Source organism: Macrobrachium rosenbergii, chromosome 39, assembly GCF_040412425.1.
Source record: "Macrobrachium rosenbergii isolate ZJJX-2024 chromosome 39, ASM4041242v1, whole genome shotgun sequence".
Taxonomy (NCBI): domain Eukaryota; kingdom Metazoa; phylum Arthropoda; class Malacostraca; order Decapoda; family Palaemonidae; genus Macrobrachium; species Macrobrachium rosenbergii.
Genome location: NC_089779.1, coordinates 12,874,834 through 12,892,332, shown reverse-complemented (window position 1 = coordinate 12,892,332; position 17,499 = coordinate 12,874,834). Strand labels below are relative to the sequence as shown.

At 38.1% G+C, this 17,499-nt stretch overlaps 2 protein-coding genes across 15 annotated transcripts in view; one reads left to right on the top strand and one right to left on the bottom strand.

The window, feature by feature from the left end:
* Window positions 1-3,566, top strand: part of LOC136825760 (uncharacterized) — a 78,829-nt gene extending 75,263 nt beyond the window's left edge. The window contains exons 3-4 of the mRNA XM_067082603.1: window positions 495-679; window positions 837-3,566. Coding sequence (XP_066938704.1) covers window positions 495-679; window positions 837-1,623 — 972 coding nt within the window. The 3' untranslated portion in view covers window positions 1,624-3,566. The remainder of the gene's footprint in view (window positions 1-494; window positions 680-836) is intronic.
* An 8,135-nt stretch (window positions 3,567-11,701) lies between these two features.
* Window positions 11,702-17,499, bottom strand: part of LOC136825759 (uncharacterized) — a 49,017-nt gene continuing 43,219 nt past the window's right edge. For all 14 annotated transcript variants that reach the window (XM_067082601.1, XM_067082599.1, XM_067082591.1 and 11 more), the window contains one exon: window positions 11,702-16,650. In XM_067082601.1, coding sequence (XP_066938702.1) covers window positions 14,321-16,612 — 2,292 coding nt within the window. In that variant the 5' untranslated portion in view covers window positions 16,613-16,650 and the 3' untranslated portion in view covers window positions 11,702-14,320. The remainder of the gene's footprint in view (window positions 16,651-17,499) is intronic.

Sequence of the window (17,499 nt, the reverse complement as noted above, 5' to 3'; positions counted from 1 at the left end):
GTATCTGTTCACTGACAGGAAATAAATCTCCAGAAATAAATCGTCAGTTCTTTTTATGGAGAATTGTGTCAATGCTCCTACTTGCATCAAGAAATTTTATTGTTATTTGTACCAGTAATCCTAGTTTGGTTTATTGTCACCTGACCAGTGACTATTGGAAGTAAACAAAATAATATCCCCCAGTGCTGACCCTCGGGACATAGCAAAGCCTTGTAATTGATGATAAATATTCGGCAAACGAGTTTCAGGAAAGGACTCTGAATCCTTAGCTTCAAATGACTCAAGAATTTCATTGATTAAGTGAAGGATTGACACTTATGAATGGAGAGTTTCGCCCAACCGAGAAACAAAGAAGTTCTTTGTCAGTTCCACAAGGAGTGTATCACTTGGAATTAATGGTATGTGTAAATTTAAATTCTACAGAATGAGTTTTTCTAATTTATGAAAAAAAGAGCCTAAGATTTCAGCCCACTGAAGCAAAGTTATTTTTCCAGACTCGACTCACCGCCTGTGGTTGCTCAGTTCCCGAGGAACTCGTCTGGACGGTGGTCTATCAAGTTGGATCAGCATTGCTTCACATGCTGAGTGCTGGGTTATTCTACACGCCTTTAGCGCTGGACAACATATTCCTTCTCAGGGATAGATTAGCACTTGAGAATATGCTTTCCAAGAAACACAGGTGAGATGCTGCCACAGATAAATTCGAGAGATTTATAAGATGAGATCCTACCATAGTAACATCAGGTGACCTAGTGATTTGTTACACTTAATGGGTAATAACGTGAAGATAACATAAAATTGAAACCTGAATTTTATCATTTCCCTACCACCTACAGAATGACTGGCTGTGGATGCGAGGCCTGGCGTGGTTCAGCAGGGCATCAGAAAGCGACATCAGTAGGTCCTTCGGAGCGTTGTTTCATCCACCACATCGGTCAAGTCATATTCGCACTAATTACCTGTCATCTGCGTTCACAACCTGACGGCCATGTAGCACCATGCAGTCCTGTCACTACTCTGTGTTCCCTCAAGCATCTCTACTCACCAACATTACTGCGACTTCTCTCTCGCACCTTAGCTGGAGGTGTCACAATGGCATGGGGTGTGATGGGTGGAGGTGGCGAGGGACGTGTGGCTGTCAGAGCATTCCAGTGGGAGACACAGTGGGAACAGCTTGACCCGTGCCCAGAGACTGAATGGCCCTTGGGCAATTCTGAGCAGGGTTTCAGTAATGCATTGAATACGAGCTCGCGGATGGAGTACAGGCCAGTCATATCACCTCCAAAGACTTACAGAAGTTATACTGTCAGCCGAAGTTATTCCAGACTGTCATCCACATACTCTTCAAATTCAGGGAATGCCTCTTCCAGTAGCAGCCCGGTTTCAGATTTTGGTGACCAGTATAATGAGGTTGAGAGTCCAACTATGCCCATGGAAACCTCAGTTGCAGGTTTTCTCCATGACAGTGCTCCTGTTCAATTAGCCCAGGTTGTCGTTGTGGCAGCTGAAAGGATTTTGGCCCTTCGGCCTGGGACTACATTGGCTGAGGCTATCTACTCTTCGCCCCATCGCCTCATACAACATGTTATGACAGCTCAGAAAAAGCACCTCAAAACAAAATGATAGTTTTCACTAGCATGGCACAACAAGACTTTTATGAGGTTTTCTTTGTTAGGGATACCCAGTGAAGGTGTCGCCGGCATTCACTTTAAGATTTTTTAAATTTTTAAGTGCAGAGCATAAATGACAGTTTGTGAAACAGGGAGAAAGAAGTGTTCTTTAATTCAGATTTCCTTCAAACGATTTAGGAATCGTGTTATAATGTGCCCAAGTAAATGAATTTTATGGATATGGTGTAAAATAGTTTTGCAACCAGGTAGTAGGTGAAGTCATTTTAGCAGCAAATTATTCTGGTCATCTGAGGTTACAGCTATAATAATGGCATATGCAAAGCACTGAAGTGCCACACACACACTCCCTGATATATCTGCTCTGTATATGGACATTCATGTACAGTCATTCTTTGAAGAAAGAAAACATATAACAGATACTATATATGAGCCCCAGTTAATGAAAGCTTTAACCAGTCACATATTTTTAGAAAGTAATTCGTAAGTCAGACTTAACATAGTATGTTGCCAAGATTCTTATGATTGTATTTTAATTCTTTCAAGAAGCTCCATACACTCAGGTGCAAGATCTTAAGTCTTATTACCCATCCAAGGTTAGAGCTCTTTTTGCCAGATATTTTATAAGGGATTTCCTTTTTAGCACTGTGTACTGAAGAGCAATTTCAACCTTTTGTGTAACTCCGCCACCCGAGTGGACATCCATTGGTATAGGGGTGGGATTATCGAGGTCCTTTTACTTGGAAGAATGTAGCAAGATATCCCTTGTACATACACCCTTATTAAATGACATCCCTTGGAAAAAGCTGTTGTGCATTCCATTTTCTAGTCGGTGTTTTTACCCTTGTATGCTGAATAGCTTAGATTGGACTCGTGGTAAATAGACCTTGTTTTTTTAGAAATATATTTTGATGGTACAGTATTCTCATTGATGCATAATTGAAATGAGAATATGAAAACTGTTGTGATTACACTTACAGCGACAATAAAAGGGTATAGAGACTTAAGATTTGCCCCTTAGTTTAGGAGTTCACTTCAGTTTAGCTTTTAGGATTGTCATTATGATGACATTTTTATACTGTTAATAAGAGATTGTTATAGAAACAATGGTTTATCTACTATGAGGGTATGTCATTAGAAACAATGGTATATCCATTACCAGGGTATTTGCACATTTTATATAAAACTTGAAGATATTTATAACTCCGAGGTATCACCAAGTGTAGTTAATTGATCTGCATACGCAAGATATTCAGATAAAGCTACATCATTTTGAAGTTCAGATAGAACTCTTTACTGATATATATATCCCTTCTTCATTGATAATGATGGTTTTATCAGTTGTTATGCATTGCAAATTATGTGGTTTTTGTGTCAAATAATGCATAAGTTAGTAAGGGATTTTACTGTACTGGATACTGTATAATGGAACGGGGTACAAATATGCATCCATAAATTTTTGCATAAAAGAATGAGATGTGTTACTTATGTAGAGGAAACTGTGCTCGTCAGTCATCAACCAATATTGTCTTTTTGGGTGCTTTATCCAGATGTGATATACATGTAATTTGGCAAGCACTGACCCATTTCACTTTCTAGTCGTGAAAAAAGGTATTCAGATATCAAGCATAATGACAAAAAAGTGCTTACAGTAAGAAGGATAGTGGATATAAAAGACAAAGACCATCAGCATCACAGACTTTTTTTTAAATCAGTGATTCAGAAATCTAATGAAACTGGGGAGAGAGATATTGGTGGCATTTCTTCATAAACTGATCATGTACCCTAAGAAATTATCTACTTTCTCAGACCAAAAGATAGCCCTGGGAGTTATTCATGCCATTGTAAGATAAATTTTTTACTTACTATCTAGTTTTAAGACCTTGTAAAGGCATCACAATATTTTATATATATAGACTTTATATTACATTATAGAATTGATGTTCATGACATCTTCCTGTGATTTAATTTTAGTACGAGTTATTGACAAAAGAAAGAGAGCCATATGTATTTTAATTACTCTTTCATGATTAAGTTTAACTATAGGACTGATTAAAGTCCTTGCTATAAATTTTGTGTGTTTTCTATGAGTCTAACAAGTAAGCACTTTGATTAATTTAGGTGTGATTTGATTCACCATATTTATTTAATTTTAGTTTTATATCTGTACTGACTATTATAAATAAGTATATATACTGTACTGTATGTATATATATATATATATATATATATATATATATATATATATATATATATATATATATATATATATATATATATATATATATATATATATATATATATATTATTAAATTCAATATTTAGCCAAATTAAATTGTTGTGTTGTGATTATCTTTTATTACTTTTGTACACTTAGGACATTGATCTTCATGATATTGAGAATATGAGTTCAATTGTTTCAGAGGCAGTTTTATTATACTTACTGTATGTGATTGTATGAATTTATGAATATAATTTATTATGGAAGTAAATATTTCATATATCAGTGTACTTGTTTTCGTGTCCCAAGTGCATATTAACTGTTGTTTGTTATTCATGAAGTATTTAAAGTATTACAAACTGCTCTTAACATTGCAGTTTGTTGCATTATTCTCTTGTGATACTGTGTTTACCCTTCATTCAGTTGTTCAGCCTTCCATTTCTTTAAGTTGCTCCAATTTCTCTTGTCTCTTAGGGTCACCCCCATTCATTACTTACAGTACTACCAATGGAAATGAATGAGGATTTTGGCAAAATCTGGATTGTTATATTGAAAACAACTGTTGAAGGATAGCCCCGTGTTGTATTAATCTGCCTAGTCGTCTGCCATTCCAGGAGATTTTAACTGAATTGTATAACTGTATATCTACTAGACAAGAGATGGACACATTTAGTATTTGTCTCCATACTGACATCAAAGGTAAGTTTAATAAAGTAACCCATAATGTAATCAAATTTTGTAAATAAGTTCTTCGCTCTTCTCTGTATCTTTATGGATGTCTTATCCTTTGAATTCAATTATTCAAAAATCTTAAAAATACTGTTTCCAAGCCTTAGCCATATTTACTATGTTTGAACATTGTTCATCTATAAAGGTGGGTGGAGGAGTTGCACTCTCATGGTCCCCCCCAGGCCTCCATACAGACCAACCAATAACAAAGAATTCTTTTATAATTGGTCTCGGCCAGAATAGTGCTTGGTGGCACTGTGATAGAATATAAAGGACTCAGACAGGAGGGCCCTATCTCCTGTCCTACAGTGAATGCCTTGGCTCTCACTACGTCACTCACTCAGATGTGACAACAGCATACGTCGGCTATCTTCATTACACGCCAGGTCTGTGCAAGATAAATGTTCACCCCAGTCCAATGCCTCTTCATCAGGGAAAGTGGGTGGTTTTGAGGACTAACAGCAGCTACCAAAAATAGGTTTTTCCTATGTCAAAACCTGTTTTTTTATAGCATAGTCACTGTTTGTCCTCAAAGGAGCTTACAAAAGAAATTGACAGATGATGAAATGGCTTAGCTTCTAATAAATAAAACCCAACAACCAAGGTTAAATTTTGGTCTGAGGTACAGTATAGTCACAGGTTATTAACCATGTTCAGTATTCTGGATACCCATAGTGTTTGGCAATAAAGAACAGGAAACAACACAAGAACGTATACAGCACAGTATATGTATTATTCTTTGTGGTTCAAAGGTGACTTACCTAATTATGTTGGGTCTAGCTGCAGGATTATTGCGCCTTCCCAGCAATATCTTGGCATGACCACCATTCTCATGGGATTAGTGTTTCAGGAATTTTTAATCAAGGTAAAATCACAGGTTATCAACCGTTTTCTTTATTCCGGATACCCATTAGGGTCTGGCAATAAAGAACAGGAGACACACAAACTTATAAGTGTATTATACCTTGTGGGTCTACAGTGACTTACCAATCATGTCGGATCTGGCTGCAGGATTATTGCCCTTCACCAGTTCCGGAATACTGCCTTTAATAAACCACTCCATACACTCACAGACTTCTTTGAAGGAAACATTTCCGAAGAAAGTTAACGCTGTACTCACCTTTTGGATGTCATGCGATTTAGGAAAGGAGTGAGGGTCTAGCTTTTTAATGAGGGCCACTAAAATAATTCTCAGTCCATATAGAGAGAGTGGTTTGTTTGTGCAAAAGTGTAGGAAAAACAGGACCATCTGGGATGCTTGGCGTGATATCTAGGTAAACTGTAATTGGTTGAACCAGGCATATTTTATATGAAATACTGAGTTCCTTTATCAGAGAAGGGGATTTTCCCTTTAAAAAGGTCCACATTTTTGGCCAGGAATGATATGCCAGGAGACAACAGTAAATGCCAACTATAGGTGTTTAAGTGGTGAAATGTTGTCCTTGTCTGAGAGAGTCCAGTATGCTAATCTGAGCTCTTGATTGCCAAAGCAGTCAAGAAGACTGCCTTTTGCAAGGTTCTGCCAATGCCGCCTTGTATGCCATGAATGTTGAAATAGTAAGGCACTTGACCTCAAAAGATAAAATGTAAAACAGTTTTAACAGATTTCAATTGGATTCTCATTGTGGAGGTAATTTAACCACATTTTCCATATGGACCAGTATATTGGAGAGATGAAGCCTGTAGTTTTTGCACTAGGTACCTAGCAATGTTAGGCAAATAATCTTCACGGTAGACCAGATTTAAAATTCCACTTGAAGGTCATGGCTCAGAAAGTAGCATGCCTAGATGACTTCCCCTCCTCCTGTCTGGGATAGAAGAAGGACAGCAGTGGAATCTGTTCTCTCGCCTGTTGTTGAAGAAATAAGGAACCAATGACTGTTTGGCTAATTCAGGGCTACTAGGTAAGCGGTTCCATTGAAAGCTAGTAGATTGTTCAGAGCTTTCGAAATCTGGGACAATGAAGGAAAAAGAAATATCGTCCTCCATCTGTTTCCGTCTTGTAGGAATGCATCTCTTGCTATTGCCTGAATGTCCAGGTTCAGAGAGACATACACTAGAAGTTCATGGTTCTCGCATGTGGCAAACTGGTCCACTTCTGGATTGTGGAAGTATGTTAGCATTTACTGACTTGAGAGGAGCTCAGCATTGCAGTCATAATGTCTAAGACAAACAAAATGTGGGTCCCTTTTGGAGGTTTCAGTTTTCTGAGATGGAAAGACAGCCAATAACCCCTGGAAGCTGGTATGACACTCCCTCAGCACAGGTGACCATCTTCCCCCAAATTGACAATCCTCCGTGTGGCCTCCCAAATCTATCAAGGAGGAATCCATAAGTATTATCACTCGCCCGAATGTTGAAGTTAGGACAGCCCGTTTGCCAGAGACCCCTACCAGGTCCACGGACAGAGTAGTATCTTTCCAATCCCAGATGAAGGCGATAACAAAGCCTTTTCCTGGCATGTGAGAGCCCCACACTTTTTTAAATCCTATACTGTAGTCACGATCTCAAGATTAGATCTACCACAGACCCAAACTGTAACAGGCCCAGACTTCGTTCCAGTGGTTGCTGAAAGATCTGGGCTGTGCAAGGAATCTTCTCAGGTCCTTCCTTATTCTGGATTGAGTGCTGTTGGGAAGAGACAGCTGGCCACGATGAGTAACCTGACAAAGTCCCAACCTTAGAAAAAGTCTGCTGGATGTAAGGTGGGACTTGTTCCTATTAAGAAACCTTTTGGCTGGAGTCTGTTGACTACCACTTAGGTTTTGTCAGACTCTTCATTGGTGGCTCCCCAGATTAGCTAATCATCTAGGTAGGCCACCTTTGAGGACTCAAAGCGGCTGCTAAAAATAGGTTTTTCATACGCCAAAACCTGTTTTTTGCTTTGATTTCCTATCATATGGTTCTAAGGTAACATGAAAGGTTGATATGTTTTCAAAGACTTGAGACAGGAGATTAGGGGTCAGTACTCATGAATTGGTCATCGACTTTTGAGTTCAGGTTATTAGTCATGGGATGTAAGTTATTTCATTTGTCTTGGATATCCTCCCATCCACCAAGAGTACTTGCAAGGAATGGGCAAGGTTTTGTCACAAATGGTGATGTCCTGGGGAAACTTCCTTACCATTACAGCCCTCAAGGTTGTTAGAATGTCAATTTTAGACCTGTATTGAAGTGAATGCCATTAACAGTTACAAGACATTTCTTTAGAGCAGTCACTATGTTCTGCAGAGTGCAGATGTTAGAAAACAATATGGGGTGCACCCATGTTGGATCCTTTTCTTACATCTTTGAACAAAGCTGTTCTGGTGTAATGTCTGTCTCTCCTGGACTCAGCATTATTAGATATGGACATCATGGATCAGGAACAATGTGAAGGTTAACACTTTCCCCTCTATTTTCAATTTGACTTAAACTTGGTTCAGGGTACCTTTTACAAACTCGATAATAACCAGTCAGAGGAATCAACAAGTAATTTTTGAACAGTAGGAGGTGAGCAACTTATGTGAACACAAATTTTGAAACTACTTTCTACATTCTTTAAATATTAAACCATATTTTTCATGAGAGGAATTGCTCAGCCCCGTTTATTAGTAAGCTCGTAGTTCACAAGCTTAGTGGGGAAACTCTGAGGAAGGCACCCACACATTGTGCTAACAAATACTAATAATTCAAGCAGCTATAGATTTTATCTATAGAATCCAAAACTTTTTCTTTTAAACAAGAAATAATTTACTACTTCATGATAAATCATCCTCCAGGGTTTCATTTCGGCCAAGAATGAGAACATAGTTGGCCTAGCGTAACACAAGCTGTGATAGTCTTTTTAGGCAGAACTTACATGGCTTTATAGCCATACCTTTCCTCTACCTCATCTTTAATTCAGAAAATATCTCAGAACATAATATCTTGTGTATAACAATCCCATTCATTCATGCCTTTTTATCTTACCAACCCAACAGAGAGACATTAAGTGGGTTATGCTTCCTTGCATTGTCTGAATGTGCAAATCCCATGGAGTTGTCTTAATGCTAACATTTTCAAGGAAACTGACATGACCTGCTCACTTTATTATTATTATTATTCAGGAGATGAAACCTATTCATATGGAACAAGCCCACAGGGGTCACTGACTTGAAATTCAAGCTTCCAAAGAATATGATGTTCATTAGGAAGAAGTAAGAGGAGGTAAAGGGAAATACATAAAGAGATCCCACTTATCAAAAAAGAAAAAATAAATTAATAGATAAAAAACATATTAAAATGCAAGGAGAATAGTATTAGGGTAGTAATGCATTGCATCTTCACTTGAACTTCTGAAGTTCCAATTGCACGACATCTTCTGGGAGGCTGTTCCACAGTCCAATGGTGTGAGGAATAAAGGACTCCTAGAACTGAAAAGTTCAACAGCAAGGCACACTTACTGCATATTGGTGCTGCTGTTCAGTGAATCTGGTTGCTCTTGGCAGGTAAAGGGGATCAGGGATCAATTGTGAAGTGAAAGATCTCTGCCGAAATACAGCTTATGAAAAAGTGACAAACAAGAGACCATCTGTTGATGGTCCAAGTCATAATTGCATCACAAATGTTGAAGGTGAGATCTTAATCCAAGTTCTCTCCCAAGGGTTATATGACTCTCGTAAGTTTTTTTGTTGGAAAGTTGCATCCCACTCCAGAAGCCAAAGCCAATGAGGTGGGCAAAACTGTTTGAACCTCCTATAAACGTGGACAACTTTACTGAAAAAGGGACATCCATGCCCATCCAGTGAAAGACTTGGCTCAAGGCAGAGCAATAGGCCCCACTGCAAGGACTGAAGAACTTGTCTCAACTAGAGTGGATGAGAAAGTCTATGATCTATTGCAAAGTAGCTCAAACCAGAGAGAGACCCCATATATGACACCAGTTGGAGAAGATGGCTCACTCTGTTACATTCAAGTTGAAGCTACCTAAAAACATGTGGCTAACAGAGAAGAGCAGGCTAAATGGGAATCACCGAGTATCTTGAACAGAAATGCTGTGACATCAGAATGCCATTTAGCATGGGACCAATGTAGAGCTATCTGTGTAATTGAGAGACTAGAATCACACTCCAAATTGGACTGATTGGAGGAATGGCATAGACATACAGATTGCCTCAGGGTTACTGGAAGGTGTCCTCCAGGGCAACCCATGGGTCTGGTAAGGGTCAAAGAACATTTCCCCCACAAAGATGTAGCGACCAGTCTTACGCCACCATCTGCCTCTGGCAACTGAGCTGGTCTGCCAAACATTTGGTGAACCACCCATTCACATAACTGGCAGAGGTGAATGGAAACTGGTCCCACTTGCTTGTTCGTGTACACCACCACAGCAATAATGTCACTCAACACTACAGGTGACCCATCATGTTCTCAGATTGCTTGTAAGGTTAACAGCACTGCTTACATACCTAAAATCTTGTGCAGATGAGGTTTGTTCTATGTCCACACACCCGAGGTGGAAAGACTTCCCAGGTATATGCCCTATCCTCACTTTGGTGCATCTGAAAACATGATCTTGGGAGGAGGGGAGTTCAGGGGAACTCCCACTACAAGGTTCCTGTCATCTAGCCAAAAAAGCAAAACTTTCCCTCTCTTCCTGGCTCACTGGCTTGAGCTGGTAAGAGTTGTCATCTGCAGCTGACCAATTGCCTCTTTAGCTGCCAGTGATCACATGCAGAGGTATGTATGCAGCATGAGTTTCTCCAAGGAGAACATGTCAAACCAGAGCTATTTTTTTCCTGCTGTGACAGGGACTGCCTGTCACTTCCCAAAGCTTGCTTTTATGAGAATCTTACTGGAAGACTCTCGCTGTTGCCATATCTATCAAGATCAAGGTAAATGCCTGCTGCTTGGGTGGATCACAGTAAAATGAGAAAAGGTAGTCTTCATTCCAGAGCAACTGCACCTCTGAGGACATTAGAACTAACCAATCATTTTGGTAATGCAACACGTGTATCCCTAGTGAATGGGCCCAAGCTGATACTAGGGCGAACACTGTCATGGGCACCTGATAGGCTGTCACCAGTCCAAAGCACAGAGCTTTGAATTGGTCAACAGTCCCTTCAAAGAAACTGTCTGAGGCTTTGGGCAATCACGCACACAAATTATTCCAATTCTCTGGGTATTGGGCAGTGGTGGCCTGTCACATGAATCCCATCTCCACAAGCACGATCCAGAGATTAAATACGAGCCAGATGAGAGAGTAGTGCCAACTCTACTTTGTGTATTTCTGCTTAGGTACAGGAGAAAGTGCGATACAGTCCTCTGGTCTCAGAAGCTGCAGGAAGACTCGAGGTCCCAAGAGCACTCGGGAACCCCCCATATAAGCCCTATTTACAGCAGATATCATCTCGCCTAAAGGTGAGTGAATACTGCTGCTAACTCTTGGATAAGGATGGCACTCGCACAAAGTCCAGCATGACTTCTTGTGAGGGGACTCCTAAGCGCCTTCTTCCTCTTCTGATGGTAGGAAGAAAAGAGCATAAGAGACGAGGAGGAAGAAGCATGAAGCAGGAACTGCAGCAGACATGCGTATCTTTCACAGGTAAAACAGTCGCTATGGGAGACTTAGTGTGGTTGATCTCCATAGTGGAGATTGGAACAGCAGGGAAAGCAAAATAGAAGAACCCTATTAGCTAGGTGATCCAAAAATGTAGAGATGTTGGGCTCCCCAGCCTTCCCAACAAAGCAGGAGCAGACAGTGGCAAACCACGAGCAAAGAAGAGGTTGACATGTGCACCTGGGTTGGCAATGTTCAAGAGCGTAAGCTGGTCACTTATCCTTACGAGTGTTCCTCCCTTGGCGAGCCACAGGAGAATCCGTAGAATATATGGGGAGAGAGAGAGAGAGAGTGCAATTCAGCAGGGAGCCAAAAAAAGATTAGGCAAACAACTTTTGACCTTCACTGCTGCCATACCTCTCTACTGCAATGTGGAGACATACACCAGTGACTCCCTTCTCAAAGTTCAGTGCCTTTGTCTTTATATAATTAAGACCTTCATATATTAAATATTTAACCTGTATCTGTTATTGTTAACATTTTATGTTCTTTTCAGTAACTAGAGTAAAAACAGGAAAAGATCAGGTTTATCACCAAAATCACTTTTAAAAATTCTATCTGTTTAATTAATACAACAATCTTGTACAATGGTCAGCACCAAAATGGCTCAAGAGTGACTGAAACAGAACCAAGAGCTAGTGTGTTATCATAAATTCTTTAAAATTTAAATAATTTCTATTTGAAATTACTTATCCCCTAAGGGGATACAGATAAAACTTTATAGACATTTTTAAAGAATAAATGCAGTTTCTCTATCAGATAGCAGCAATATCGTACAATATAAAATGTAAACACATTGCATCCCAACCATGCATAGTACAGCAATATGGTAATATTGATGCATATAACCACATTCTGCCACACTGATTGCTTAGTTAAAGAAAATCTTATTTCTTCCTAGGATGATAAACTAAATTTGGTACAAAGAAAAAAAAGGAATGTTCATCAACACTCCTAAGGAGACAAAAATGGCACTAAGCATTTTACTGCATTTTTCACCTACTGATTAACATACTGAATTCTTTCAGGTCAGTTTCCAGTTCTGGCATTTAGTGGTGAAAGAGATTCATCTGGATTGAAAAAACTTGAACTGCAGATGAAAATTTTAAGATTTGTTCATGCTTATTTTATGGCAAGTATATGTAAGTTACAATTTTGTTCCTAGAAAATATAAGAGAATAATCTTGAAATTTATGTTAAGAAGAAAATTAAACAGGAGTGTGAATATACACTTTAGTAAAATACTGTAATATTTTGAAAAATGTAAAGAACAAATTGAAGTTTGCCTGAACAAAAACTAATTTTTTAGTCATTATATTAAAAATTAACCACTTTGCTTTTATCTTTAAAGTGAGCAGATAAAAAGATGTCAAACAAGCAAACTATTAGTGCAACTCTTCCATCTCTAGTTAACCTTCCAGTCTGCAGTGGTAGGTATGTTAATATCATCGAATTACTGTAAGTTACTGTATTAAAGGCACCTGCTTTTACAAGTCTAATCAATGGATTGGACAGAGTTAATTAACTTAGACATGACCACCCTGTACTATGCTCAGAACAATAACCTCTTTAAGAAACTGGCAGATAGCTGTAACTTTAATAGCTATGGTTGAAAAGTTAATGTGGTACAGTAAAGATGCATGCTAGGATATTAGGAGTTATCAGTCCAATTCCCAAGTTTTTATTTCATGATGTCAATTAAATACAGTACTGTATGATGAAAAATTTCAGGTTTACACAGCTTGGTTAAAAAAAAAGTATTTGTATTAGGAATGCAAAGTTTTACACATTTACATAAAACCTTTATAATAATTTTACACTTATCGTTGTTGGGTTTCATTCTAAGGAATAATTGAAGGCTAAAAATCTCCAAACTGTCAAGAAAATTTGCAAATTAATGGTAGAAAAATGATAAAAGTGATAAAATGCACTAAACCATGACATTAGTAAAGTATATCTATACTCTACATAATTAATAGAGGTTTTCAAGTGGTATACCCAAAATTGTGTGTTTTCAAATGCCATTAAATCCACAAGCTTTATTAATAATAAAAAATGAAAAATATGTATACTGTACAGTATATAAAATTCACAATTATGCTTATGTACACAATATAAAAAAAGCGCTCTATTGCTGCTAGTTGCTCTCTATGATAAAAACATGCATAATATATACACTTCATTTTTTTACGGATATAAAAAATAAAGTTCAAAAACGACTTACAAATATAAAACTATCCATTTACTGCACTCAGTATACATAGCAGGCATATGCAAAAAGGCAAACACCAAGACTAGTGCAAGAATAAAAAGACAATGGCACTGTCACTTACCATGATAATTTATCAACACTTTTATGTGAAAAAAAAGCACTAAATTCCTATTTACCAGTAAGCTGCCACAGGCCATTAAGTGATGGATTTAAACAAAGGGTACCATAAAAATCCCTGAAAAATCCATTTTTGTCTTGCTTCAGGAAAGTTAAAAGTGCATTTACTACTTTATTTTACAGTCCAGATAGCTGGGGAAAATGTCAGAATAAACTTGATTATGAAATGTCAAATTTTCAGTATTATATACAACGTTCAATAAGCCCAAAACACATAATGTAAATAAAGAACTGTACTGTACTGCTTATAATGTAAATAAAGAACTGTACTGTACTGCTTTCCAACCATCACATAGCTACCACATAAAATCAGAGAAAAAATTTTAAATAAAATAAAAACAGGGAACTTTTTTATAAAAGTCCATAAAATTATTTACAAAACCATACAGTACTTATTAACGTAAAAGCAAAATGACAGATTCATCAGTTACATAGCCAGACAAATGTACCTTTATCTTACGACTTACAAGGGTATTTCTGTGACAATAAACACACAACTTTTTGAATTCAGAAGTAAGTCTAATGTTAAGAGTTTGTACCCTTTAATAAAGGCCATTTGTATTGAAGTTACAAGGCAAAAGACTAATTTCTCACAAAATAGAGAATTGCCATATACCTTAAGTAGCAATATATTGCAATACAGGTAGTATGTTTTGTCCTTACATCTGCCCTCTTGTTACCAATTTCAAGACAGACACTCAGGAACACATAGCAACAACATTAGTGACAGAATTACATACCAAAATAATCCATAACAATAAAAATACATTATTTTAAGTAGTTAAAGAATTGGGGAGGAAATTTGAATTTTTCCCAATAATTGAACCACCAGTATCAGGGAACTTTTCACAATCCTCACGGACCTGAACATGACCATCGTCTGTAACTCTTAAGGGGTAAGTCATCAAGTGAGAATCATTATGCTCAACTTCAGGTGAGATAAACTTTTCAAGATTACTTTGACCCATATCTCTCATGGCTGCCATACAAGATGATGAAGCTGGGCTCAAGTGTTCTTCCATATGATTACCACAGTGTTCTGCCCACAATGCAAGACGGAAAGAACGAACTTCTCCAGCAATCTCATCATTACCACATTCTTCTTTAGTGTGCTTTGGCTGATATGCTCCAACTGCCATTTCTGAATCACGGTTACCACTCATGCTCCTTTCATTGATATTAGCAGACCCAACAATGATGTATTCATCATCAAAGATTGCCATTTTAGAATGAACATAAATCATGAAACGCAGTGATTCACGGACTTTTCCCGATACAGAACTTGGATCTGGTTCCTCTAATCCTTCTGGAACCTCATCAGGACTTTCTTGTTTACCCAAGCAGAAGAAACCCAAGTAATCTGAAGGATGAGCATTAATCTTGGCTTTGCGAATTGCCTTTGCAATCTTCCGGTACATCATTTCCATAGTACGATGCTGCCAGTGAAGAATTTCTTGTACGGCAGATGATGTAGGATCACCTTCAGGATGAATTGGAATAACTACATACACTCTGAAGTCTTCACCTGCTTTTATTGCATTGACAATTTTCATTGTGAGTTCTATAGGTATAAGATGGGGACACTTTGCATCATGAACTAACCAACTATGGGCAGAACCCAAGAAATATTGGTTTTCAATGTAAATAAAACGTTTGGCTCTACGGATATGGTGGATATATGCACGTTGAATGGAATTCTCATAAAGTCTTCCTTTCCTAGTGAGGAGTTTGTCTAGTACATCTGTGTCAAACAGAGCTGAATCAGAGTTTATCGAGCGGAAAAACTGAACATTCCAAGAATCTTCCTCGGAATATTCCCATTCCAATTCAAAATCATCTCTTGTTACTGGAAGTAGTCGATTCTCACGATCAAAAGCTTGTCGACGCCAGCGCTCTTGAAAATTGGAAAGAATATCACCTGCAGCAGGACCCTCTACATACATGTGTATATCATGCCATGGCTGACGAGGTCCTGTTGAAACACTTGCCGTACAAACTCCATTGTAGAAGTCATGTTGGTGCTGCTCAGGTAGAGTTTTGAACAGTGGATGTTCTGGCGTGTCCCATCGACCATCTGTAAGATCAATGCCACCAGCAAAGGCAATGAGACGTCTCTTGTCGCTACCTTCTATTTCTGCATCTACAATCACACACTTCTGGTGATGAGTATACAAAGTGGCTACAAAATTATTTTCCATCAGTTTGCCTTTATTCTTCTGACGAGGGGCTAGAAATACCTCCACTTCAGTACCTTCAAAGAATATTCTTGTCTCTTCATCATGTGTGCCCATGATTCCTGGTGTATAAATATCTGTACTCATTGCTTCATTCCATACCATAACCATAACTCGCACACCTTGTTCTGCCTTTCTCTTCAATATATCACCAAGGTTTTCACATTCTCCTTCCCGGATGAGACTTATGTCAGTCTTTACACTCCATCCAATAATGTAGATGAGCTTCTGAGCATTTTGAATGGCATTTGTGATATCAATCCAAAGTTGAGGAGGCTCATAAGGATCTCCACTTGGAGCAGGAACATCTGTGACAGGAGAAATGGCAGGAGTATGCGCATCTTGATAAAGCTTGACTTTACAACCAGCCCTCAGAGGAAACACAGTGTCTGGAACCTCGTTTGATCGGGTGATTGATTCAGATGACATGTACCTTAAAGCAACATTCAGGGAGCCTTGAGGCATCCCATCCTTACTTATAAGAGGAAACCAACCAGTGACAGGCTCTTCTTGGAGGAGATCTTCAGCACGGATACTCATGAAACCCATGCACTCCATTTTGACCAGATCCAAATCTTTAACAGTAAATAGCAAAGATTCTGTTTCATGACACATTTCGATGCGGAATTTTTCTCCCCATTGTGGGTTAAGGGAGTTGTAGATGATGGATGTCTTGGCAATACGACAAGTCTTTCTTCCCCCACAGCAGGTGTCCACAGTAACGTAGGGATCAGAGACATCTTTGGATGAGCGAAACCAAGATGTATCAACATCAGGAAGATCTCTCCCCTCTATGATCTCCAAGTAAAGCACACCATGTAGAAATACCATCTTTCCCCGTTCGGCACGACTGCCACTTTGGCTGAAACCTGTAAAAGAGGGACTGGTCAGTGAAAGCATTCCAACTGCATGTCTAAGAGGTAAGACAAGGGATAATACAAAATTACTTATATGAAATACCCATGAAAGAACTACAGCAAATCAAGATATGTAAAATAATGTGTTATTTTTTATTCTTCCGATTAGGTCTATTGTATTTCCTTTCATAGCCACAACCATGTCTGTGGCTGTCCATTACCTGAAGATTTCCTATGGAAAACCTGAAGAATATATAATTAATCTTAAGATCAAGATATACTGACCAAATTAGGAGAAATTTATAGAAAGAAGTGTCACATCAGATTAAAGGTAAACATCAGAAAAAAAAAAAAAAAAAACAACAAAGCAGCTTTCAGAGACACTTCTTAGATAAAACAAGAAAATACAATGTTGCCTGAGCATTTCTATTGTGCCACCTGCTGCCCTATACAAAAGTGGTTTCATTTGTAATTCGAACTGATATCTCTACTTGAAGTTCTTATGATGGATTGTGGTTTTCATGATGTTTAAAATATATGATATAGAATAGGATACATATGTGTCATACCTTTGTCTGACAAGCCAATTTGGTTAATTTAACATGCTCATGTAATCCTGACAGTATATTATTCGATGATGTCATCTCATTATTAATAGCACTGAAATGTGCATAACCTTTGGTTTAAATCTGCAATATTCTTTCCCAAAATATTACAGTGGCAATTTTTTCTTATATTTCTTACAAACATGACCAAACAGTAATTTTTTTAAAGAAATACAGTATGCCAGCTTTTTAAATTTAGGATTCTCATCACAAAAAAATAAGTGAACATTAAAGAATGAGCAGCAAAGTTTCCAGC